Here is a 20,427-nt window from a genome sequence, read left to right as displayed (position 1 = left end):
TCAGTGTACACTTGATTGCATTTGATATTTTATTTGTAATCTGATCTTAATAGTATTACTCAACTACTCATTTGAATCTCTGGGTTTTGTATTAATAATACAAAAAAGAATCAGTTTATAACTACATCTCAGTGTTGTGGTATTAAGCAAAGTGTGAATCCTATGTTGAATCAAACAGTTCCCTTTGGGAGACAGCAGACTTGGTAATTACTGTGCATGGCCAGTGACAGGGACCGGACACTACAGGATGATACTGCTGAGGTGCACCTAATAGCCTGCAAAGCAAAACAGGACTGGCAGAGTCCTGAGGAGAGCGTGAGTGGTTGAAAGGCTGGGTGTGTACAAGAGCTGACACCCAGCTACCAAAGATAAACTCCCTCATGCCGGAGGCGAGGGGTAAAGAGGTGACATACAATCCTGGGCACGCTAAGACACAATCACATATGGGTGTGGACATTTAGCATGATGGTAGATAAGCTACCCTCATAACCCCACCCTCCCCTGACCTCCATTACCATCTACGCTCTGAAAAGGCTGGCAAGTTCCCCTCCCACCTTTAGGGAGACAAAGGGCTTGGCTACACTTGAGAGTTACAGCGCTGGTGGTGGCTTTACAGCGCTGTAACTTACTCCCCGTCCACACTGGAAAGGCACATACAGCGCTGTATCTCCCTGGCTACAGCGCTGGTTGTACTCCACCTCGACAAGAGAAATAAAGAGAACAGCGCTGGGGTGCCAGTGTAAACAGTGATTAATCTTACTACGCTGTAACTGACCTCTGGAACCTTCCCATAATGCTTTTTAAGTAAAGACAACACTCATTGTTTTTTAGATAAGCAGCTCTGGGAGCCCCGAGTTCACAACAAAACAAACACAGCTACTGTTTGCTCGAGCAGAGGCAGGCAGGGGGATGAATGTCCACAGCTAGTGTTTGCGTGAAGAGAGAAGCAGCGCGGCTTGCTAGTCCTCATGTGGCCCTCGTGATCATTTGAGTTTGAAACCCCTGTTCTAGACTAAGAACAGGTTAGGGTAGATCAAGGCAGATATTCAGTGTGATACACAAAGCCTTCTCTAAACTAAGTTTTGTATTGCACTTTCAGCCTCTTCAGAGTCATGACAAGATTGCTTGCTACTGAACTATTATAAGCTGGAGGAAAAGCTTCTCTAAAAACTCAACTAGCTACCAGAGGGGAGCTTCACAGAGAAGCCACCATGTTGTGTGGAATCAGCAGTGCACAGCCATGCTGTCACCACTGTTTTTTTCAACCCTGGTATAGGAAGAGCCTTCAAGAGTTCGGATTTGTTCCGTGACCAACAATTAGCGTCAGATAGTCCTTGCCTCCCACTCAGAACCCTGTAGTGCACAGGTGCTGTCCCACAGACACATCCCATGGTACTGTTAACCAGACAGTTACCTTGATAGGTTTTGAATATTATGCATGAGCTAGTCATGTTTAAAACCTATTGCAAAACACTCATGTCCATGCTTTCCTATCTCTGGGATAGGGTCCACTGGCTGATTTTCTTCCTCTCCCTTAGATTCAAGGTGCTGAGTCACATGCTTGTTATTGGGGGACAATGTTCATTACCCCTTATTTTAAGCCTGGCTATAGATATCCTATAAAAACTTGTAATAGGAAAGAAAGGCTAGAAAGCTAAAAAACATTAAGGAAGCAGAAGCCCAGGGAGACAAACCTGCAGGCACTGCCCATCTCGATCATTCTGATCACATCATCTGCACAACTGACTTGTCTTTCTTGGAGGCCAACTACTTGGACCTGCTGCTTTCCATCCTCAAGCACTCGGAGTTTTGCCTTCTTATTCAAGAGATCAAACACCTGTATTTGAGCAAGGAGATGGAGATGCACACGTAAAGAATCTATTTCACAGTTTCCTCATTTAAAGGACAGGTACATAGCATGGAATTATGCATACGAGAAATGCATACCCCAGACTTTCCAATTCAATACCAGAGACACAAATGGCCCATGATCCAGCAATGACATGCAGATAGCTAAATAAAATCATACCATGTATCAAATGCATAGTCAAAAAACTCAGGCTAAAAATCAAGACACAAGATCTCACCTTTCCATTATATATTTCAAAGAATGTCACATAGACCTCCAGGTCTTGATTCCTGTACCTGGGTTGGCTTTGAAGGACGAAGACATCGCGTGCTGATGGGGAAAGGAGGGAAAAAAACATGACCTAACCAGATTTTAGAACAACAGTTTCAGCTGCCTCTGGGACTCTGGCACTTCCAAAATGCTTCACAGCCAGGCTGTTATAGTATCTAGTAGCTGGAATGACAAATGCCCCAGCCAGAGTAGTGGAGTTATCTGAATAATAAGACACCTCCAAGTGAATCTGATTTCAGCTGTGTCCTCATTAGGACTGAAAAAAAGAAAGGGATTATTGGAGCTGCTACTTCTGAAGTTATCAGTGAGCAGTGATTTTATTTTCTGGCTTAGTTAATACAGACAAGTTTTAAGTTGGCATAACATTACAATCCTCTATAGCTTTGAATCACTTGTTTAAAGTGTTATTAGTTGGGATTCCTAGACAAGGAGACTTGCAGGTAGAGTTCAAACTAGGATCTTCCTCTATTTTCTGAAAGGGAGAGTTCAAAAGTAAATCCAACTCCTTCCACCACTCCCTTCTGCCCCCCCACCCCAAAAAAACCCCTCACACCAAAAAACTTTCCTTCAGGGCCAAGATACTACCACTAAATTTGTTAGGAACCAGCAATACCCTATGCACATTAAAAAAAAAAACAAACATACATTAAGCAAAGAACATAGGTCTCTGCCTCAGAATTTTTTTTTGCTCTAATAAAAAGTTACTGTTAATACCATTATATCCAGAAGCTATATATTGGGTAGTATCTATAGTTGGTGATTTACATAAATATTGCAACTAAATTTATCACTGCTTATTGGGGACAACACATGATAATCAGGGTTTATGAATAAATATTTAAAGAATTCCTATAAAGAACTTTACTGAAGTCCATAAGGCCTTTATTTTATATAAATGTGTGAGAAGTTATTGAAGTCTTATGAAGGAAAAATACTACACACAATTTGGATTTGAAAACAAAGAGTTGGCTTACATGCAAAAGCATATATCCCCTTTGAGACATTCTGAGTTTTCCCGGAGAAGTCGCCTCCCATAGTCTATTTAAAAAAAAAATAAAAGCCATTAGAGGTGCAGTCCAAGCAGGTCAAGCTATCACTCAACTGTAGTTCCAACAATATTCTAGGAAAAGAGTCCACATGAACAGTCTGTGATCTCAATGGACTATCTAGACATGATGCTACGTAATGTAAATCAGGATAAAACTACAGCTTGATGTAGTTGTGTTAACTCATTTTGAATGTTTGGAACTAGTCAGTGTGACAACCACATTTTTCCCAGCAATAGGACAGAAGTTTCCAAACTGTGTCTTGCGACCCCAAATTAGGATTATCTTTCAGGTTCCCAAAAAGAGGACACTGTAGAGGGGATGCCTGTGGCCACAATCTCGAGGTGGGGGGCAATGTCGCTCTTGGTCACAGTGGCTGACGCAGGCCTGGGATGCAGTGACAGCTGTCCGTCAGTGCCTCCCTGCATCTCCCCCTTCCCAGGGCTGGGAGCCAGAGCCAGGATGGGTAGGATCCGGCAGCTGCGGACACAGCAGGAGAAATCATTCGGGATGCAGGGCCAGCTCTTTGAGCTGCAACCTCTACTGTGGAAAAATCCTGGATGTTTCTCCTCTTATTTGGGGGGTGGGGGGAGAATCTCCCTGGACAAAAAAGAGGAAATGTCGGGGAAACCCAGACATATGCGCTGGATGGCATGGATTGAACCCTCCGCAAGTTTGCAGATGACACTAAACTGGGAGGAGTGGTTGATACGCTGGAGGGTAGGGATAGGATACAGAGGGACCTAGACAAATTAGGGGATTGGGCCAAAAGAAATCTGATGAGATTCAACAAGGACAAGTGCAGAGTCCTGCACTCAGGACGGAAGAATCCCATGCACTGCTCCAGACTAGGGACCGAATGGCTAGGCAGCAGTTCTGCAGAAAAGGACCTAGGGGTTACAGCAGATGAGAAGCTGGATATGAGCCAGTGTGCCCTTGTTGCCAAGAGGGCTAACGGCATTTTGGGCTGTATAAGTAGGAGAACTGCCAGCAGATAGAGGGACGTGATCATTCCCCTCTATTTGGCATTGGTGAGGCCTCATCTGGAGTACTGTGTCCAGTTTTGGGCCCCACACTACAAGGAGGATGTGGAAAAACTGGAAAGAGTCCAGCAGAGGGCAACAAAAATGATTAGGGGGGTGGAGTACATGACTATGAGGAGAAGCTAAGGGAACTGGGATTGTTTAGTCTGCAGAAGAGAAGAATGAGGGGGGATTTGATAGCTGCTTTCAACTACCTGAAAGGGGGTTCCAAAGAGGCTGGATCTAGATTGTTCTCAGTGGTACCAGATGACAGAACAAAGATTAATGGTCTCAAGTTGCAGTGGGGGAGGTTTAGGCTGGATATTAGGAAAACCCTTTTTCACTAGGAGGGTGGTGAAGCACTGGAATGGGTTACCTAGGGAGGTGGTGGAATCTCCTTCCTTAGGAGGTTCTTAAGGTCAGGCGTTATAAAGTCCTGGCTGGGATGATTTAGTTGGGGATTGGTCCTGCTTTGAGCAGGGGGTTGGATTAGATCAGTGGTTCCCAAACCTGGGGGTTTGCAAAATGTTACAGGGGATTCTCGGGGGAAAAAAAATCCCTAATGGTGGACAGAGTTGTCCATAGGGACCCCATAGAGCCAGCAACCTAGAGCCCTTGGACTTCCAAGAGCTAAGCAGATCAAAGCAAGCAGAGCTAACACACTGAGGAAATTTAAACTTCAAGACTCATAAGAAATGGAAAGGGAAGTGGATATTTTTTGCTATTTTCAAAATTAAACAGGCAGCTAGTGTTCTTCATAATATTAAAAATAGTAAGTTTAGGCTTTGTTGTAACATGCGTTGTTTGCATGGACTGCTCAAGACCTGAATGCTTGTGTAGGAGGAACTCTGAGTTAGCTTCTTAAATACCTTCATGTGGTTTCACATCTAGTACTCCTTGATGAAACATAGGAGCCTTGTTTTATAACAGGCTTATTCAAAGTGATATAAGCTACAAAAGTGAGATCTTGGAAGAGTGTTGCCGTTTTCATAATGTAATAAAAATACTGTAATGGTGAATAATAATAAATAGTGTGTAATAAGCATGTCAAAAAATTGTATTTCCAAGATCACTGCTTTTATAATTTATACTTGGGTAAAGAAGAAAATCCCTGGAAATATTCATTTTTAGAAGGGGATTCATGAGACCTGACATTTTAGTGAAAGGGGTTCACAGGTTGTTAAAGTTTGGGAACCACTGGACTAGATCACCTCCTGAGGTCCCTTCCAACCCTGATATTCTAGGATATGGTAACCCTACTCCAAGTGCAATCATGCCATCGGCACATGGGGTCATAGCAATCCCTAATGTGTGGAGGACACTATTTGCTCTGCACAAAGTCACTTCACATGTACAGTGTGTGTGAGGTCACACTGTGCAGAGGACACCATTTTGGAGAGCATGTATGTAGTGCATATATATGATGCATGAGAGGTCACGCTGTGTGGGAGGCACCATTTTGCTCTACGAAATGGTGTCCTCCATGCCGTCTGGGGTCCCGGGAAGAAATAATTCATTAAAATGGGGTCATACCAGCAAGAAGTTTGGGAACCCCTGACCTGGGACAAAGGGACCCTCTAGGTATGAAATGTAAGGGGAAGTCACATGAGTTCCAGCCAACTATTTATCTACAAGGAAGAATTTGGGATTTTAGCAATGTAACCTGACTTCCTCTGTTCAGAGAGCAAAAAAAATTGCACTCCAAGACAGCAAAATTTTCCATGTGGCATCGAAGAGGCAGAATTCACTTTGTTTCCAAACCCAGCAGAACCTTACGTTAGCGTCACTGTGACTACCGTCTTGCTCATTCATCCACGATACTTTCAGTTCCAACAAAACTAAGGTAGCTGCTGAAGTTAATTGCTGTAACAGTTATTAACACTACACCCTCTAAAGCCTGGAACTGAAGTTATTTAATATAAACCATTAGCCTAACAAGATCCAGTATCTTGGTCTGCCAGGGTTTAATGTACAGTACAAGTCCTTCCACAAGCAGCCATTTTTTTCCAGCACTAGTTCTGATCCTGGATCAGTGATCAAAAATGGGAAAAAAAAATGTAATTTTCTTACCTATAATTTGTATCTAGATCTCCTAGTAGAATCTACTTAGCTGAACATCACTGCTGGGACAGGCCTGCCCATTCCACGCTAATTGAAGTGGCCTAAGCTCTTTGCCTGTGAAATCAGATTCTGCCACTGGACCGTAGCAGCACCAAACCGATGACCAGGAAGTTTTTAGATGAAGCTAAATAAACCTCCTATTTTATAGGTGTAAACATTTATGAGCCCACTGAATTCAATCAATAAGGTATTTAGGGAGTGGCCACAACCAGGGATCACCTCCATTATGAGAAATAAAAAAGTTGCAAAAGGAGTCGTTTTCTTTGTATGTCTGGGTAACACCAATGGGAACTAACAAGCCACAAGACAATTCCTAGGCTATTTTTTGGACCTTTATCTTCCTTAGCATCAATCTTTTATACCAGGATTAGTCATGTGTCTAATCAACTAGTACTAACCAACTAGAGGTTTGAGCTAGACGACTCTGCTACATGACCTGGGGAAAGTCATTACCAAAAAAAAACCACACAAGGCGGTGTTGACAGGTGACCTGAGGGGAAAGAAATTCAGATTTAGCTTCTAATAACTGGAAAGCTACAGGGGAAGGAAACAGGTTCCAGTTACTGAAAGTCTAATGTTGAGTATCCTGTAGGCAAAACAAAAAAAAAAAAAAAAAAAAAAGAAGTGTCCACACTATCAAGGGCTCCCCAACCTAAAAGCTAGTGTGATGGAGGCAGTGACCCAGGACCAGAGTGTGATGCCACAGAACATCTGCAGAAAGTCTGAAGTGAAAGAGAAAAGCTTAAGATACCTAACTCACAGCAATGAAGATCTGCCCACTCCACAAGTAATATCCAGATCGGGGGTATCCATGTATGAGAAAAGGCTTATTTTTAAGTATTTCTGGAAGAGCTGAGAGAGCCTTTGAAGTGTACATCTTCAAAATAGGATACAAACAAACAATCCTTACACCTTTTGAGTAGGCTAGTACCCCATTTCACAGGCTGGGGAACGGAGACAGAGATTGAGACTTGCCTGAGGTTAGTGACAGAGCCAGGATTACAAGTCAGCAGTGCCTGGTCCTGGTCTTCAGCCACTAAATAACATTGCCAGAGTCAGCCTCATTACTTTCTCTGCAATATGAAAGGAAGCAGCTATTCGCTTGCTGACGTTTTAATGGTTACTAACTCACCTCTTGGTAAGGTAAGTGACCTCTCTCTATTATCATTTCAAAAGGACGATCAAAAACCAAGATCCAAATGCTGGATGAAAGTCTATTTACCTTAAGTATCCAAAAGTGCTTTAATCAGTTTATCTAAACTGAGATATCTGAGACCTTTAGAAGACAGCCAGTCACTTACATGTGTTTTGCCGCTGCCAGTTTGGCCGTACGCAAAACACGTAGCCTTTCCACCCTCAAAGATGGTCTGTACAAGAGGCCTTGCGGTGAACCTAGGAATTCAAAAGTATAAAAAGAATAAGGCACAAAGAAAGGAGGCAGACTCCTGACTAGCCCATACTTGGCTTCAGCAATCACTATACTTTAGAATCTTCAAATAATTCCCAGGAATCCCAACAAATGGATGTGGATCCAGTAGTAAACATTAAGATCAGACAGAAACTAAGCTAATGGCTCCTGTTAGATGTTTCACAGTCCACTGGTCTCTATCAAAACCAATATGGTTAGCTGTATTGTAAAATATCAATCCCTTTAACCTAAGACAATCTGAGGTAGTAACCCTTTACGTTTTCATTCTGACCATGCTAATCCTGTGCTGCTCATACCTACTATGTAAGAAGATGCATTACCTATAAACCACTTCATTGGAAGCAGTTTCATCAAATGAAAAATCAAATCTAAATGCCTGGGTCTCGAGATATTTTGTTAGGTCCACTTTCAACTTCGGCTCATGCACCAGCAGGACACACTTGCTGGGAACTGTAATCACATCACATTCCTTCTTGTGAAGTTCTGTTGATGGAAAAAATATTTGTAACATGAATGAGTAATGTCAAACTGGTAGAGTCCAGGCTAAATTTTGCCAATACACATACACACTTACCTTGTTTATTTAAAGGGCGCTTCCTTACACAAACACAGATCCTGCGCTCTTCTATCTTTAAGAGAAGGATAGGTTACAGAAGGACTGAATACAGAGTATCACTATCCTCCCCCCCAACCACACCTGTGCTGAATCAGTGTTGCAGTGGAGGCTGTAAGGATACAAGGGGCTGGTCAACACTACAGTGTTAGGTTGACATAAGGCAGCTTACGTCGACCTAATTAGGCTGTATTGTGTACGCTGACATTTCTCCTGCCAATGTAAGTGCCCTACTACGTCGACACAAAGGTATGGGGCTTATGTCGGTGTAGTGCGGGTGACACTGTCCCCCTATAAAAACTGCGTTACTTGCATCTATTGGCTGTCATTCCTGTCAATTTCATGGCTCCATGCAGCCAGGCTGCTGCCTGGTCTCTGTTCCAAGCTGAGCTGCCGCCTGGGCTCCCCACAGGGAACCCAACTGCCACAGCGGGCTTCCCGGCTCCCTGCTGGGAATGGGGCAACCAACTGGACACCAGGTGCAGATCTCCCCGCTGGAGCCTGGCTGCACTCCCGGGTTTTGGCCCCTGCTCCTCACCAGGAGCACAGCTGTGCCCGGTAAGAAGCTCCGCACCTAGTGTCCAGTTAGCTGCCATGCCCCTGGCAGTGAGCTGAGAGGCCTGGTGCAACTGCCCCCATTCCTGGCGTGGAGTCAGGGGGAAGAGGAAAGGGGCAGCCTGGCAGGGAGCTGGCTCTCAGCCCCCCACATTGTCCCCTTAAGTCAGTGGAAGTGCTCAAGGTGAAGACGCACACCACAGATAGAAGGAAGATCGTGTGAACATGAACCACCACAGTAATTCCTGCCATGGCTGTAAGTCAACCTAACATAGGTCAGCTTAAGTCAATAGCGTAGAAATGGCCAAATATCACCAACCTTTGGTCCCCATCACTATTCTGTGACTACCACCAGAGTTTATTCTAATACTACTGATCAGAGCAGAGCAATTGCTGGCAGGTTATCTAAGACCATATCCTATTATTGGAGAAAGCTCACCCTGCTGCAAATATCATAAGATTTATACATAGTGTGCTGGGCTAATAGAGCCTGGTCCAAAACAGATTAAAAATCCAAACAGACATGATGATATTTTGCAATGTTTGTAATCAATGTGCCAAATTCAGCCGTCCGGTAGCTCCCCTGATTTCAGTGGGACGCTAAGGTTGAATTTGGACGCATTAGTCTGTAATCACCAAATTTGCATATTGCAAAGTTAACTACATAGTGACCTCACTAGATCTGAGCTCTTCATTAACACTGCAGTAAGTTTAGGAATCGCTGAAGTCCAGCTATAGGATCATTTTGTTTGGGAAAGACCACATTCTGCATATGTCACTGGCTGAGCTGAGCCAGAAGAGGTATTAAAGAATTTGTGGACTGACCAAATCCCTATTCTGTAGTTTGGTGGCATTTATATCACCACTTAGTTTTCAGTCTCCTCATGTAAGAAGCACTTAACCAACATGTCAAGAGTTTGGAACACGGGTTGACACCTAGCAAATTACGTTTTACTTCTCCAGACTCAAGTTTGTCACCAACAGATCAGAGTAATATTTTTCTGAAGGTAGGATGATACTTCAGTTATTCTGGCATTTAATGTCATCTTAACTCCAGTGGTGGCAGTTTCCACCACTACATTTACAGCTTGCTCTGCTGATCTATTTTGAAGTTATTCCTAATATTTAACTTGCATTTTCCATGTTGTAGGGTGAACTCAATACTAAGCCATGATGTAGCGCTGTTCCTGCTTATCCATACTTAAGGTATTTCTGGTTATGTCTTCAATAATGACTGACTATCTAAGCACTAGTGTCCAATGAGTGGGGGAGAATCTCAGGCAATATTGGTATGTTGCAGTCAAGGATTCCAATATTTACTTACTGGGTCATTCATAGATATTGGCTGGCAGTCTAAAGTAGCTCTGAATTCCTTGATCATCCGTGCAAACTCCCAGTTTGGACAGCTGCTATCGAATTCCTGCTGGGCAAAGACAGGCATTAGTGTACTTTATCTGACGCAGCTAAAGAGCTCAGTATATTGTTACTCTGTCCTCATGCGGCAAAGACATGAAAGACTCTGGATCTAGTAATAACCTGATGGAATGATTAGGACTCCAAACTCATTTTGCTTGGAAGGGGGAATCTTCCTATACGGCAGGAGGGACAGAGCTGAAGGAGTTTTCAGTACTCATTTTAACTGCTGATAAGCACACCTCCTCTCTACCCAGCCATTGCCTTCTCCCACCAAAAACAAAATAAAACACGTATTTCTCCATTTGTACCCAATTTTCCTCTCCATAGTACCAAAGCTGTGTGCTGTGTCTGCATTGTAGCACCTCAGTCAAGCTGGGAAGTTTACACTGGCTGCCATACTGATGAGTTTCAAGACTTGATAACGCAGAACAGTAAGAAGAGCATCAAGTTTTAAGCATGGTAAATTCCTCTGGGAGCAATGCGGAGCCAGGACAGGCCCGGAACATGCCTTAGCCCTGCCACAGTTTTAGTACCTAAAACCTCCCCGTTTGCCTTCAGTATCCGGGAGATAGAGCCTGATTCCAGGAGACTCCTGGCGAAACCAGGAGGGTTGAACCCTAGCTGATCAGCAGGGCCAGCAGCCCTGGACATGATTCTGCTCCCTCTCCCTCCCTCCCAGCACCTCCTGCACACCAGGAAACAGCTGGAAGGAGAAGGAGTTGATCAGTGGGGCCAGCAGACCCTCTGGAGTAACCCTCAGGGACCCCCAGGGGTCCACAGGCCCCAGTTTGAAAAATGCCATTCTGGATAATACTTGGTTCTGTCTCAGTGCAGGGAGCTGGACTAGATGCCCTACCAAGGTCCCCCTCCGGTTCTGATTCAGAAATGCCACCTGCAACTGAAAGAGCAAGTCTGGGGTTTAAAAGCCTTCAACTGCAGAAGCAGCTACCCAGGAGACCCCTAAACAAATTCAGCCTGGAGAGATCAGACAGGTTCTGTTTACATGCTTATGCATGACACTTTAAAACAAAATCCACATGGAGTAAAAACTGAAACCAAACACTGGGCACATCAGTCCAAAATGTGTTTTAGTTTGACCACTATAAACACGCTATCCTATAGATTTCTTTCTTATCCAGGTTTATTCTGCAGAACCAAGGGTTATTCCCTGATCAAATACTGCACCTGTGCCCGTTTTGTTCTGATCTCACTTATCTGAGCTCTCTTCTCTTCCCTCTTGCTTTTCATTTTCTCCATCTCTTTCACAATATTAGATTTCCTCCGAACTGGAAAGACAGACATTTACATCACTTTTATGTGAAGTTGTTACCACAAACAAGTTTCTTTTAAGCAGAATAATTTATCTACACCCTCCCCCCGCCCACAGGCATACAAAACCCTCTTCTGTACAAACTGGGATATCATGACCTAGAGTCTGGTTCTGGAGAGGAGCGTTCCTTATTAGTTGTGTCCAGTGGTTGTGACAATCCAGGTACAGACACCACAAGGGTCTGAATCCCAAGGAGTTAGCAACTGAATCATCTGGTTTTGTATACAAGATTGTTAATAAATATATCAAGTAAGGTCTCATGAAAGCTTGTAGTGTTCTGAACTTGACGGTCATTAGGAGATGTTTATACAGATTGTGGTTATGAATCTATGTACCTAGAGTATTGTGCTCATACACTGTACTACAATTTCAAATACACTTCACAGCAGGCAGGGGCTCCTATCAAGCCAGCTGTTTACACAAAACCAAACAAAAGTGATGATCCATAATATAGCCCAGGAAGAGAAACAGAACCATTACAGTTAATGGGAAGACACTGAGGTGCCCCAGCTATCAAGCAGAGAGGGAATTCCCCATACTCTGAATAACCATAATCTGAGAGAAAGAAAAAAGGCTGTAAACCCTGTTAAAAAGGGAAGGGATTTGAGGACAAAGGCTTCAGAAACTGAGGGGCAGCCTCTACACAGGAAGCAGTCCATGAAACCCTGGATCCCCTCTGCAACAGGGAGTATGATGGAAAACTGCCACGGACGGAGAGATGGACGCCATCCCCATCCGCCGTGGCGTCAGAACAAAGCGACCCATTGCATCAGAACAAAGGGAATTTATCCAATATAGAAGTGTAAAGCCTGAAGTTGTGTCTATGTTTATTTTGTGTGACTTGTGTTTGCCTTTCCTTACTAGTTCATCTGTGATTTTTCTATTAAATAAACTTTATTTTTACCTCAAGCATGTCTCTGCTGTGCAATCTGTGTGGAGTGTGCATGCCAAAGTGAACTGATGACTGGGAGCTGTTCACACCTCTCTCTTTTTTTTTTTTTTTTTGGGGGGGGGTGTTAAAGCAGAGAGGAAGTCAGAGTGCCCAGCCGTTACAGAACTTACAGTAGACTTGAGACTGGAAGGGCTGTTGGGGTCACCCAACAATGAGTAACTAGGCTGGTGGAAGCCAGGGGAGAACTTTATGCTTGTGGGCTGGCTACTAGTGTCAGGGCTCCAAGCCGTAGCAGCACAGCATTAAGGCACCTACCGCTAAGAGGTAGGAGGTCACCTTACTGGTATGGGTGATTCCCCCACAACAAAAAACTCACAGTGACCAGTGGTGTCTTCACAGAGCATAGCTACCAGCTACTGAAACTAGTTAGAAAGCCATTGTATTTCTACTCTGGGGTTGAGCCAGTCCTTCCAAGCAGATCTATTTGTATATCAAAACTGTACCATATTTAATTTTAAAGTCATCAGGATGTTTGCTTTGGCTGCTAAGCCACATTCCAGGAAGTCATATCAAACCTATGAGCATATGGGAAAAACAAACAATCTTAACCAACATTGCTTAGAGATGCAATGCTGGTTAATGAGCCAGCCAGTCCTCAGACAAGAGTCCTTATTTACCTGGATTTGCTGAAGAGCTGCTTCTGATAGATGGATGTTCTTCTAGAACTTCATGTACATTTGTCAGTAAGGGTTCTGTAGCACAATGTGGCCTGGTAGTTCGGGCTCGGCCAGCTGTTGAAAGGAAGCAGGTCAATGGAAGAGTACCTGTTAGATCTCAGAAGCGAGAGAGAACAGCCTTCTGATTTGTAGGGCCCCAAGACAACAATAGAGGGTGGGGAGGGAGAGAAATCAGGCCATGAGTTGCCCTGCTCTCCAATTCTATGGCAGGTGAGGGAGACAGGGCTAACCCATGAGGTGCAGCACTTGCATGGGATGCAGGCACCCACTGGCCACTTCATAGTAAATTTAGTATAAAAAACTGCCAATCCAATAATAGTTCACAATTTGTAAGTGTTTCCTTTAATAGGCCAACATATAACACTATTAGGATATTGCAGAACTCTGCTGTAAGGTCATACTATACACAGCCTTAGCTTAATTCTCATTTGTGTGCACTAATGCCAATTATATGATCACATCTTTACATGCATTTGATTCAAGATAAAGTTACTGAAATACTTGACATGGGAACTGAAGATTACTGCAGTGAAGATCTCTATGCACTGTACCTTATCTTCTGCATTTCCTATCTTTATTACTTATCTGTACAGCCTTAACATTGTATTCAGATAGATTTTTTGCACTGATTTCTTAAAGTCAAGGTTTGCCCGGTGTCAGAATTGCAGGCCAAGTACATATTTCCACATAAGGGTATTTAAATGCATAAAGTGTGCAAGGGTTTGTTTTGGGGTTTTTTTTTTTTTGTTTGTTTGTTTTTTAAGTGAGGCACAAGTGCTTCTCACCCCATACCAACCTCTCCTCTACCGGAAAGAGTTCTTTAAGAGATTTAAGAAGCATAAACTCATGTAAAGGATTAAATATGAGACAAAAAGGGTGAGGTAATATCTTTTAATGGACCAACTTCTGTTGGCAAAAGAGACATTGCCTCACCCACCGTGTCTCCCTTAAGCCTTAAAGTAGTTTATGGATGCTTGAGTAGCCCTAGGACCCAATCTTGCTCCCACTGAAGTAGATGGGGACACTTTGCCAATTATTTCAATGAGAATAGAGTAGGACCTTTAGATTTGTTCTTAAGAAGAAGATTTTGGGAAGCTACAAAAAAGTGCTGGCTGGGGTGGAAAAGTGTCTATTAAGAGGAAACTGGCAAGAGCTGTAGGCTCACGACTACCTCAATTATGCACACCACAGTTTAGGATGTGTTGTCTTGATTTAAAATGTGAATAATTTTAGCAGTTTTATTAATTTTTTCCCCCTCAAGCTTGACTCATATTAGAGGTCTGAGATTTAAATGAAATCAAGTTTCAAGATCTATGCAGTATCTTCAGCCTTGGCTAAGTTTTTCAGTTTATAGATCTCATTGATACAAGTCTGAAGAGTAGGGCATTTGCCTACTATAAGCAGTGTAACTTTAACGCAAACTAGTTGAGGACTGTGCTTAAGAAAATGCTTTGCAGCTGCATAACGATGCATGTCTAGCCTTAAAGTTAGTTATACATGCTGTTTCAGAGCCACAGGATCTGTGCTATGCCCCAGCTTTTTCACACTGTCCCTAGGAGGAACCCCTCAATGTACCAGACCAGCAAGGGGTCCAACTCTTCCACAACTGAGCCTCTGGGCTCCAGCACTCGTTTCACAATATGAACTCCACCCAGTGAGTCTAACGGGGGAAGACTCCCGTTCAGAGACTTTTTGCTCTCTTCAGGGCTCAATGAACCTCAGCATGTATTTGCAGTGACACCAAAGCAGTCAACTGGAACACAGCATTGGGAAGTCTTTTGGTTACCATACAGAAGCAAAAGGTTAAGACAGTCCATACTGGCCAAGCCAGAGTTCCCATACTGGTTTCCTCTCTCTGGTTATGCCTACAGTACAAGCGCTACAGCAGCACAGCTGCAGCTACACTGCTGTAGTGCAGGCACTTACTACTGTGATTGCAGGGTTTTTTCCTGTGCTGCAGTAAATCCACCACCTCCCCCGCACCCCAAGAAGCAGTAACTAGGTTGACCAAAAACTTTTTTCATTGACCTAGCTGTGTCTACAGTGGTCGTTAGGTTGACCTAATACAGAGCACAGGGTGCAAAATTTCACAACCCTGAGCAACATAGTTATATCAGTGTAAGTTTTAGATGTAGAACATTGGTCTACTAAACCCAGGGTTGAGAGTTCAATCCTTGAGGGAGCCATTTAGGGATCTGGGGCAAAAACTGGGGATTGGTCCTGCTTTGAGCAAGGGGTTGGGCTAGATACCTCCTGAGGTCCCTTCCAACACTGAATTCTATGATTCTATCCCAGGTGAGCTTCTGGGTCTCTTCAAAGGCCAACCCTTACTCTAGCCTCCTGTCACCTCAGGACACTGCCTTCTTCCTGCAGACTCATGCTGCGTTCACATGTTCTGCCTGCCAGAGTTTCCTGTGGATAGTTGTCAATTGTTCAGTTGTTGGGGTTCTCGTTGCCCTTCTGAATCCTCTACTGAGTGGGTTGTTTCAGTCAGACCTTTAACCACCCATTCATTTCACCCCAGACTTATGTGATACAATGCACCTCATGTTACCTGCTCTGCCCCAAGTGCAGATTTAACCTTTCAGTGTCTGTGTATAGCAATCCAAAGCACACAGAGGGAAACTGAGGCACATATAGGACTCCAATTACTAGTTCCCATATTTGTCACACATGCGCAACAGGCAATTTACAAAAATAAAAAATAAAAATTAATTAAAAAAATTAACGTTTACACTTAGACTACTTTTTCAACGCCACAGTCCAAAGTCTGCATGGAACAGACTGAGTTTTAACAAACAACCTCTCTAAAGTTCAGGGCCCATCATGAAAGCCAATATGGAACATGTATCACACATGCTTTTGCTGTATGGTGTAGGAAAATGAACAGTAGTAGCTACCAATAAAGCTACCAAAGTCTGCATTTCCAAAAGAACAAAGCAGGGCTCAAATTCTTTCCTTACCCAATAGGTGTAAATAAATGTGACTGTACCTGTAATCAATACTGATGTAGAATTTGAAGTACTTGAGTTACATTCAAGTACATCCATATCCCCAATTAATGGAATCTGTCAACCCAGTACAGCTCAGAGGCAATCCAGCCTTTTTGTCCCCAAATATGATCCCTATCTTAAGTTATCCTTGCTAAGCCTTTCAGATAAGATATAAAGTGCACTATTAACAGCTCTTTTAGCAAGAGTAGGGCCATTAACCCTGCCATTCAAACCAAATTGCCATGTGGGTAAAAATACACTTTGCACTTCCAAGAGAGCAGATATTTCACTTCCCATCCTAGCCTTACGTATGGTATTGTGCACTGTTAAACAGATGTGATTCACACCCCAAGACATACATGTGGTGGATTAAGTGATTTATTTTTTCAACATCAGCAGAATTTCTAAAGTGATTTGAGATCCCTCTTAATTAGAAGCTCGATGTAAAATGCACGATCACAGACCTATTGTGGTCTCTTCCCTTCTCTGTTTAAAAGGGGAAGAGATTTTGGTCAGCTCTTTCTGCTTCTAGAGTTTGCACACCCATGAGATAAGCATTTTGAAACACATAAGACGTTCAGTTTAATCACGTTTTACTGTGCTTGTCATCACTCACCGGGCACTGTTGAATGGTTTCTTGTTTGTGTAGAAGTGGAGGGATCCACCTCCATCTCATTATCTTGGAGGCTGCCCTGGGATTCTGTGATGACGGACATCCTGGTAGAACGGCTACGTAATACTTAGGAAAAAGAATTTAAGGTCAGTATTGAGCACTGACAACAGCAGGCCAGTTTCTTCAAAAAAAGATCAGTATGCTCATGAAAGTACAGAACAATAAGGAAAGCAGCCTGGTTAAAAAGATACCATTCACAGCAGGATCTCAGAACCTTTAGAGAAGTTTAGGGTGAGGCAGGGTGCTAGAAAGTTATCAGTTTGGTGAAGAATGTTCTTGAAAAATGCCACTAGTGCAAGATAAAACACTTGATCTGAGCCCGTTCACTCCAGATTTGCAGTTGCAATGGATTCCTTTTCCTATTCCACTTTAATTAAAAAGAAAATTAGGATTCATTAATTTATGCCGAGGTTCCTGAACTACCATTCTTGAAAGGGACCAGAAGGCTCATATTCATGCTCCTGGTCACTGGATCAACTAATCTTGATGAAGGTATTGTAAATCCAGTGACTATTTGACAGGAAGGTCTCTCTTAGTCCACACATCACAAAACTGGCACCTTGATTAAAGTCTGTGTGGAAACTTCCAAAGACAGCATAAGTGTGGAGACAGCTTCTTTGTCATCACTGTCTCTCCAGGTGAGAGTTGAGGAGGTATCATGCCCATCACCATGGCACCTAAGAACAGTTAGAACCAGCGCGGAAACTTCTGCCAATGCTAAATTCACTTAAAAGCTATGATTACAGCATGTGTCTAATAAAAGCTGCATTCTCAAGGTTTACCATGCAAGCTGCAAGGGAATTAATGTCTTAGCAGTCACACATTTAGGTATCTATTACTTTAAGATAATGGCCAACTTCTTACTTGGAAATTTTTAGCGCTTTTATGCCAAGGCTGTATCATCCATTCAAATAGTTTAAAATAGTCCTTTTTTTGTGAAGAAAGCAAGTCTGACATGAAAAATTTGGAGTGCAAGATAAAAATTAGATCTATTATCACCTCTAGCAATTGTAGGAATTTATCCAGAATACAGCAATGAGCATTCTCATGTGAAGACAAGATTCCCGTTGCACACCAAATGTTTCTTAGAATTGTGGATAAACCCTGTGCCCAGGAGTTGTAATTGTGCCCATGGAGCTCAGTGCAGATCACACCAGAATTCTTTACCTGGTTGCTGCTGCTCGGGCGCAGACACATTAGGTGTCACCGTTGCCACTTTAGGAACAAAAGAGAATTGTACTTTCATTATGCTTGGAGATGGAATTAAATGCTATGTCCTCTGTGAAGTGTAACAATTTCCAAACCTGAGCTCACCAGAAACACTCTCAGTGTCTCCAGCACTCTGATCACTTCATTACGGAAAGAAATGGCATGCAATATGTGACACCACTGCTCCCTAACAGAACAGAATACCATACTTCAGAAGACTAGCAAGATTAATGTAGGCAGAGCCAGTTTTACAATTAACTTTGAAAAAGTTGCCATTTATTTTTGCTTCCCTCAGGCGCAGATACAATAGTACCCATTACATACCGATGGGGACTTTCTGCTTCCTTTTATGTGCTCAGCCTAAGAGGTCTGCAGGACCTGAACGTGTTGAACTTTCTAACCAATGTAATGCAGCACTCAAAATAGGAGGATATTGTTCCCTGCTGCTATAGCATAGATGTTTAGCAAAAGGGAACACAGACTACTTTGCTTTCCTGCTGGATTTGGAGCTGGCCTCTCTTTATGCACAAAGACAGTGGTTCTCAATCTTTCCAGACTACTGTACCCCTTTCAGGAGTCTGATTTGTCTTGCATTCCCCCCACACCCAGTTTCACCTCACTTAAAAAAACTACTTACTTACAATTTGAGCAAAAAATTGCTTGTTCTCATTTTTATCAGATATTTATAAAATAAATCAAATTAAATATAAATATAAATATATTTACATTTCAGCGTCTAGTATATAGAGCAGGGGTCAGCAACCTTTGGAAAGTGGTGTGCCAAGTCTTCATTAATTTAAGGTTTCGCAAGCCAGACCGGCAGACAGAACCCCAGACTGGCAGCGGGTTGAGCTGCTCAGCCTGCTGCTGGCCTGGGTTCCATCCATCCAGCCCGGCAGCGGGCTGAGTGGGGCCGGCAGCCAGGACCCCAGCTGGCAAGGTGCCGATGGCCGGGACCCCAGCCCAGCAGCGGGCTGAGCGGGGCCGGCAGCCAGGACCCCGGCTGGCAAGGTGCCGATGGCCGGGACCCCAGCCCGACAGGGGGCTGAACGGCTCATCCCGCTGCTGGTCTGGGGTTCTGTAATCCAGGCCAGCAGCCGGGACTCCAGCTGGCAGCAGCATGCCACTAAAAATCAGCCCGGGTGCTGCCTTTGGCATGCATGCCACAGACTGCCAACCCCTGATGTAGAGCAATATAAACAAGTCATTGTCTGTATGAAATTTTAGTTTATACTGACTTCTCTAGTGCTTTTTAATCTAGTCTGTTGTAAAACTAGGCAAATGTCTTGATGAGTTGATGTACTCCCTGGAAGACCTCTAAGTACCTGGTTGAGAACCGTTGCACTAAAACCCTAGGACAATAGCCAGGCAACATGCACTGCAGATTCAGTTATACTGTATGCTTCAGAGTTACAACAGTGACCTCTAGGGAGTGCATTACTCATTTGGCAGTGACTGGCTGGGTTACGAGCACTTGATTGGTCAGCTAGCCATTCACTACCAGGGAGCGACCAGCCTAGAGACAATCACTACTTAACTCCAAGTACAATTTCCAGTCTACCAGTTTTATGGAAAGTTCCCTGAATTAGTGACAGGGATGTGGATGTGTCAGTTTGGGATGCCTGGGCTGTTCCCATCAGCTCTGCCACTCCCTGCAAAAAGGTTTGTATTGCCTTCCATCTCCAACATCACACAGAGAACCAAGAGAGGGAGAGAGTTCAGAAAGCCAGTAGCAGCTGGGGTAGAAGCCGCCGGTTCCAGAACTTAGCACTACTGTACTGGACAGGACAAATGGTAGCAAGCAGGAAGCTTGCTGCACTTCTGGAGGGAAGGAAGGCAGAGCCAACGTGGCAGGGGGCAAGGAGAACATAGCATAGGATGCTAATTAATTCTATGGAGAGCTAGTCACATTTGTGACCATTAGCATCGACATGGCAAACTGCACACACTAGTAATCTTTCCTCCCCAAACTAACAAAAAGTCTCAATAAATTAGTCAACTACAATCTGAAAGTTGAAGTTAGATATGGGGCGGGAACTATTTCCCAGCTAGCCCCATACCTGCCAGCCCAGGGAGAATAACCTCTTATGGACCCCACCTTCCCTTGCAATACCCCAATCCTCAACTAGCTTTGTTCAAAACCTTTTATTCTGTTGATACAAGAACCATTGACCCTATTCTGGAGCCTCTCTATGCACTCACTTTCCATTGGATTATGAAATTTGCAAAGTGGAATTTACTAGTATTAGTT

The 20,427-nt window shown here is 43.5% G+C and overlaps 1 protein-coding gene across 4 annotated transcripts in view; it reads right to left on the bottom strand.

The window, feature by feature from the left end:
* The window catches only part of KIF2C (kinesin family member 2C), a 46,768-nt gene that overhangs the window by 17,765 nt on the left and 8,576 nt on the right, over positions 1–20,427 (bottom strand). For 3 of the 4 annotated variants that reach the window (XM_039485388.1, XM_039485387.1, XM_039485390.1), the window contains 11 exons: positions 18,135–18,182; positions 16,911–17,033; positions 13,242–13,355; positions 11,528–11,628; positions 10,251–10,346; positions 8,333–8,387; positions 8,079–8,241; positions 7,631–7,721; positions 3,115–3,178; positions 2,088–2,179; positions 1,695–1,837 (listed from right to left, as the gene is read on the bottom strand). In XM_039485388.1, the coding sequence (XP_039341322.1) occupies positions 1,695–1,837; positions 2,088–2,179; positions 3,115–3,178; positions 7,631–7,721; positions 8,079–8,241; positions 8,333–8,387; positions 10,251–10,346; positions 11,528–11,628; positions 13,242–13,355; positions 16,911–17,033; positions 18,135–18,182 (1,090 nt within the window). The remainder of the gene's footprint in view (positions 1–1,694; positions 1,838–2,087; positions 2,180–3,114; positions 3,179–7,630; positions 7,722–8,078; positions 8,242–8,332; positions 8,388–10,250; positions 10,347–11,527; positions 11,629–13,241; positions 13,356–16,910; positions 17,034–18,134; positions 18,183–20,427) is intronic. The other variant, XM_039485389.1, reaches the window with a different exon arrangement.

This window comes from Mauremys reevesii, linkage group 8 (assembly GCF_016161935.1).
Source record: "Mauremys reevesii isolate NIE-2019 linkage group 8, ASM1616193v1, whole genome shotgun sequence".
NCBI lineage: Eukaryota > Metazoa > Chordata > Testudines > Geoemydidae > Mauremys > Mauremys reevesii.
Note: the sequence above shows the minus strand (reverse complement) of the source record. Positions and strands in the feature narration are given on the sequence as shown.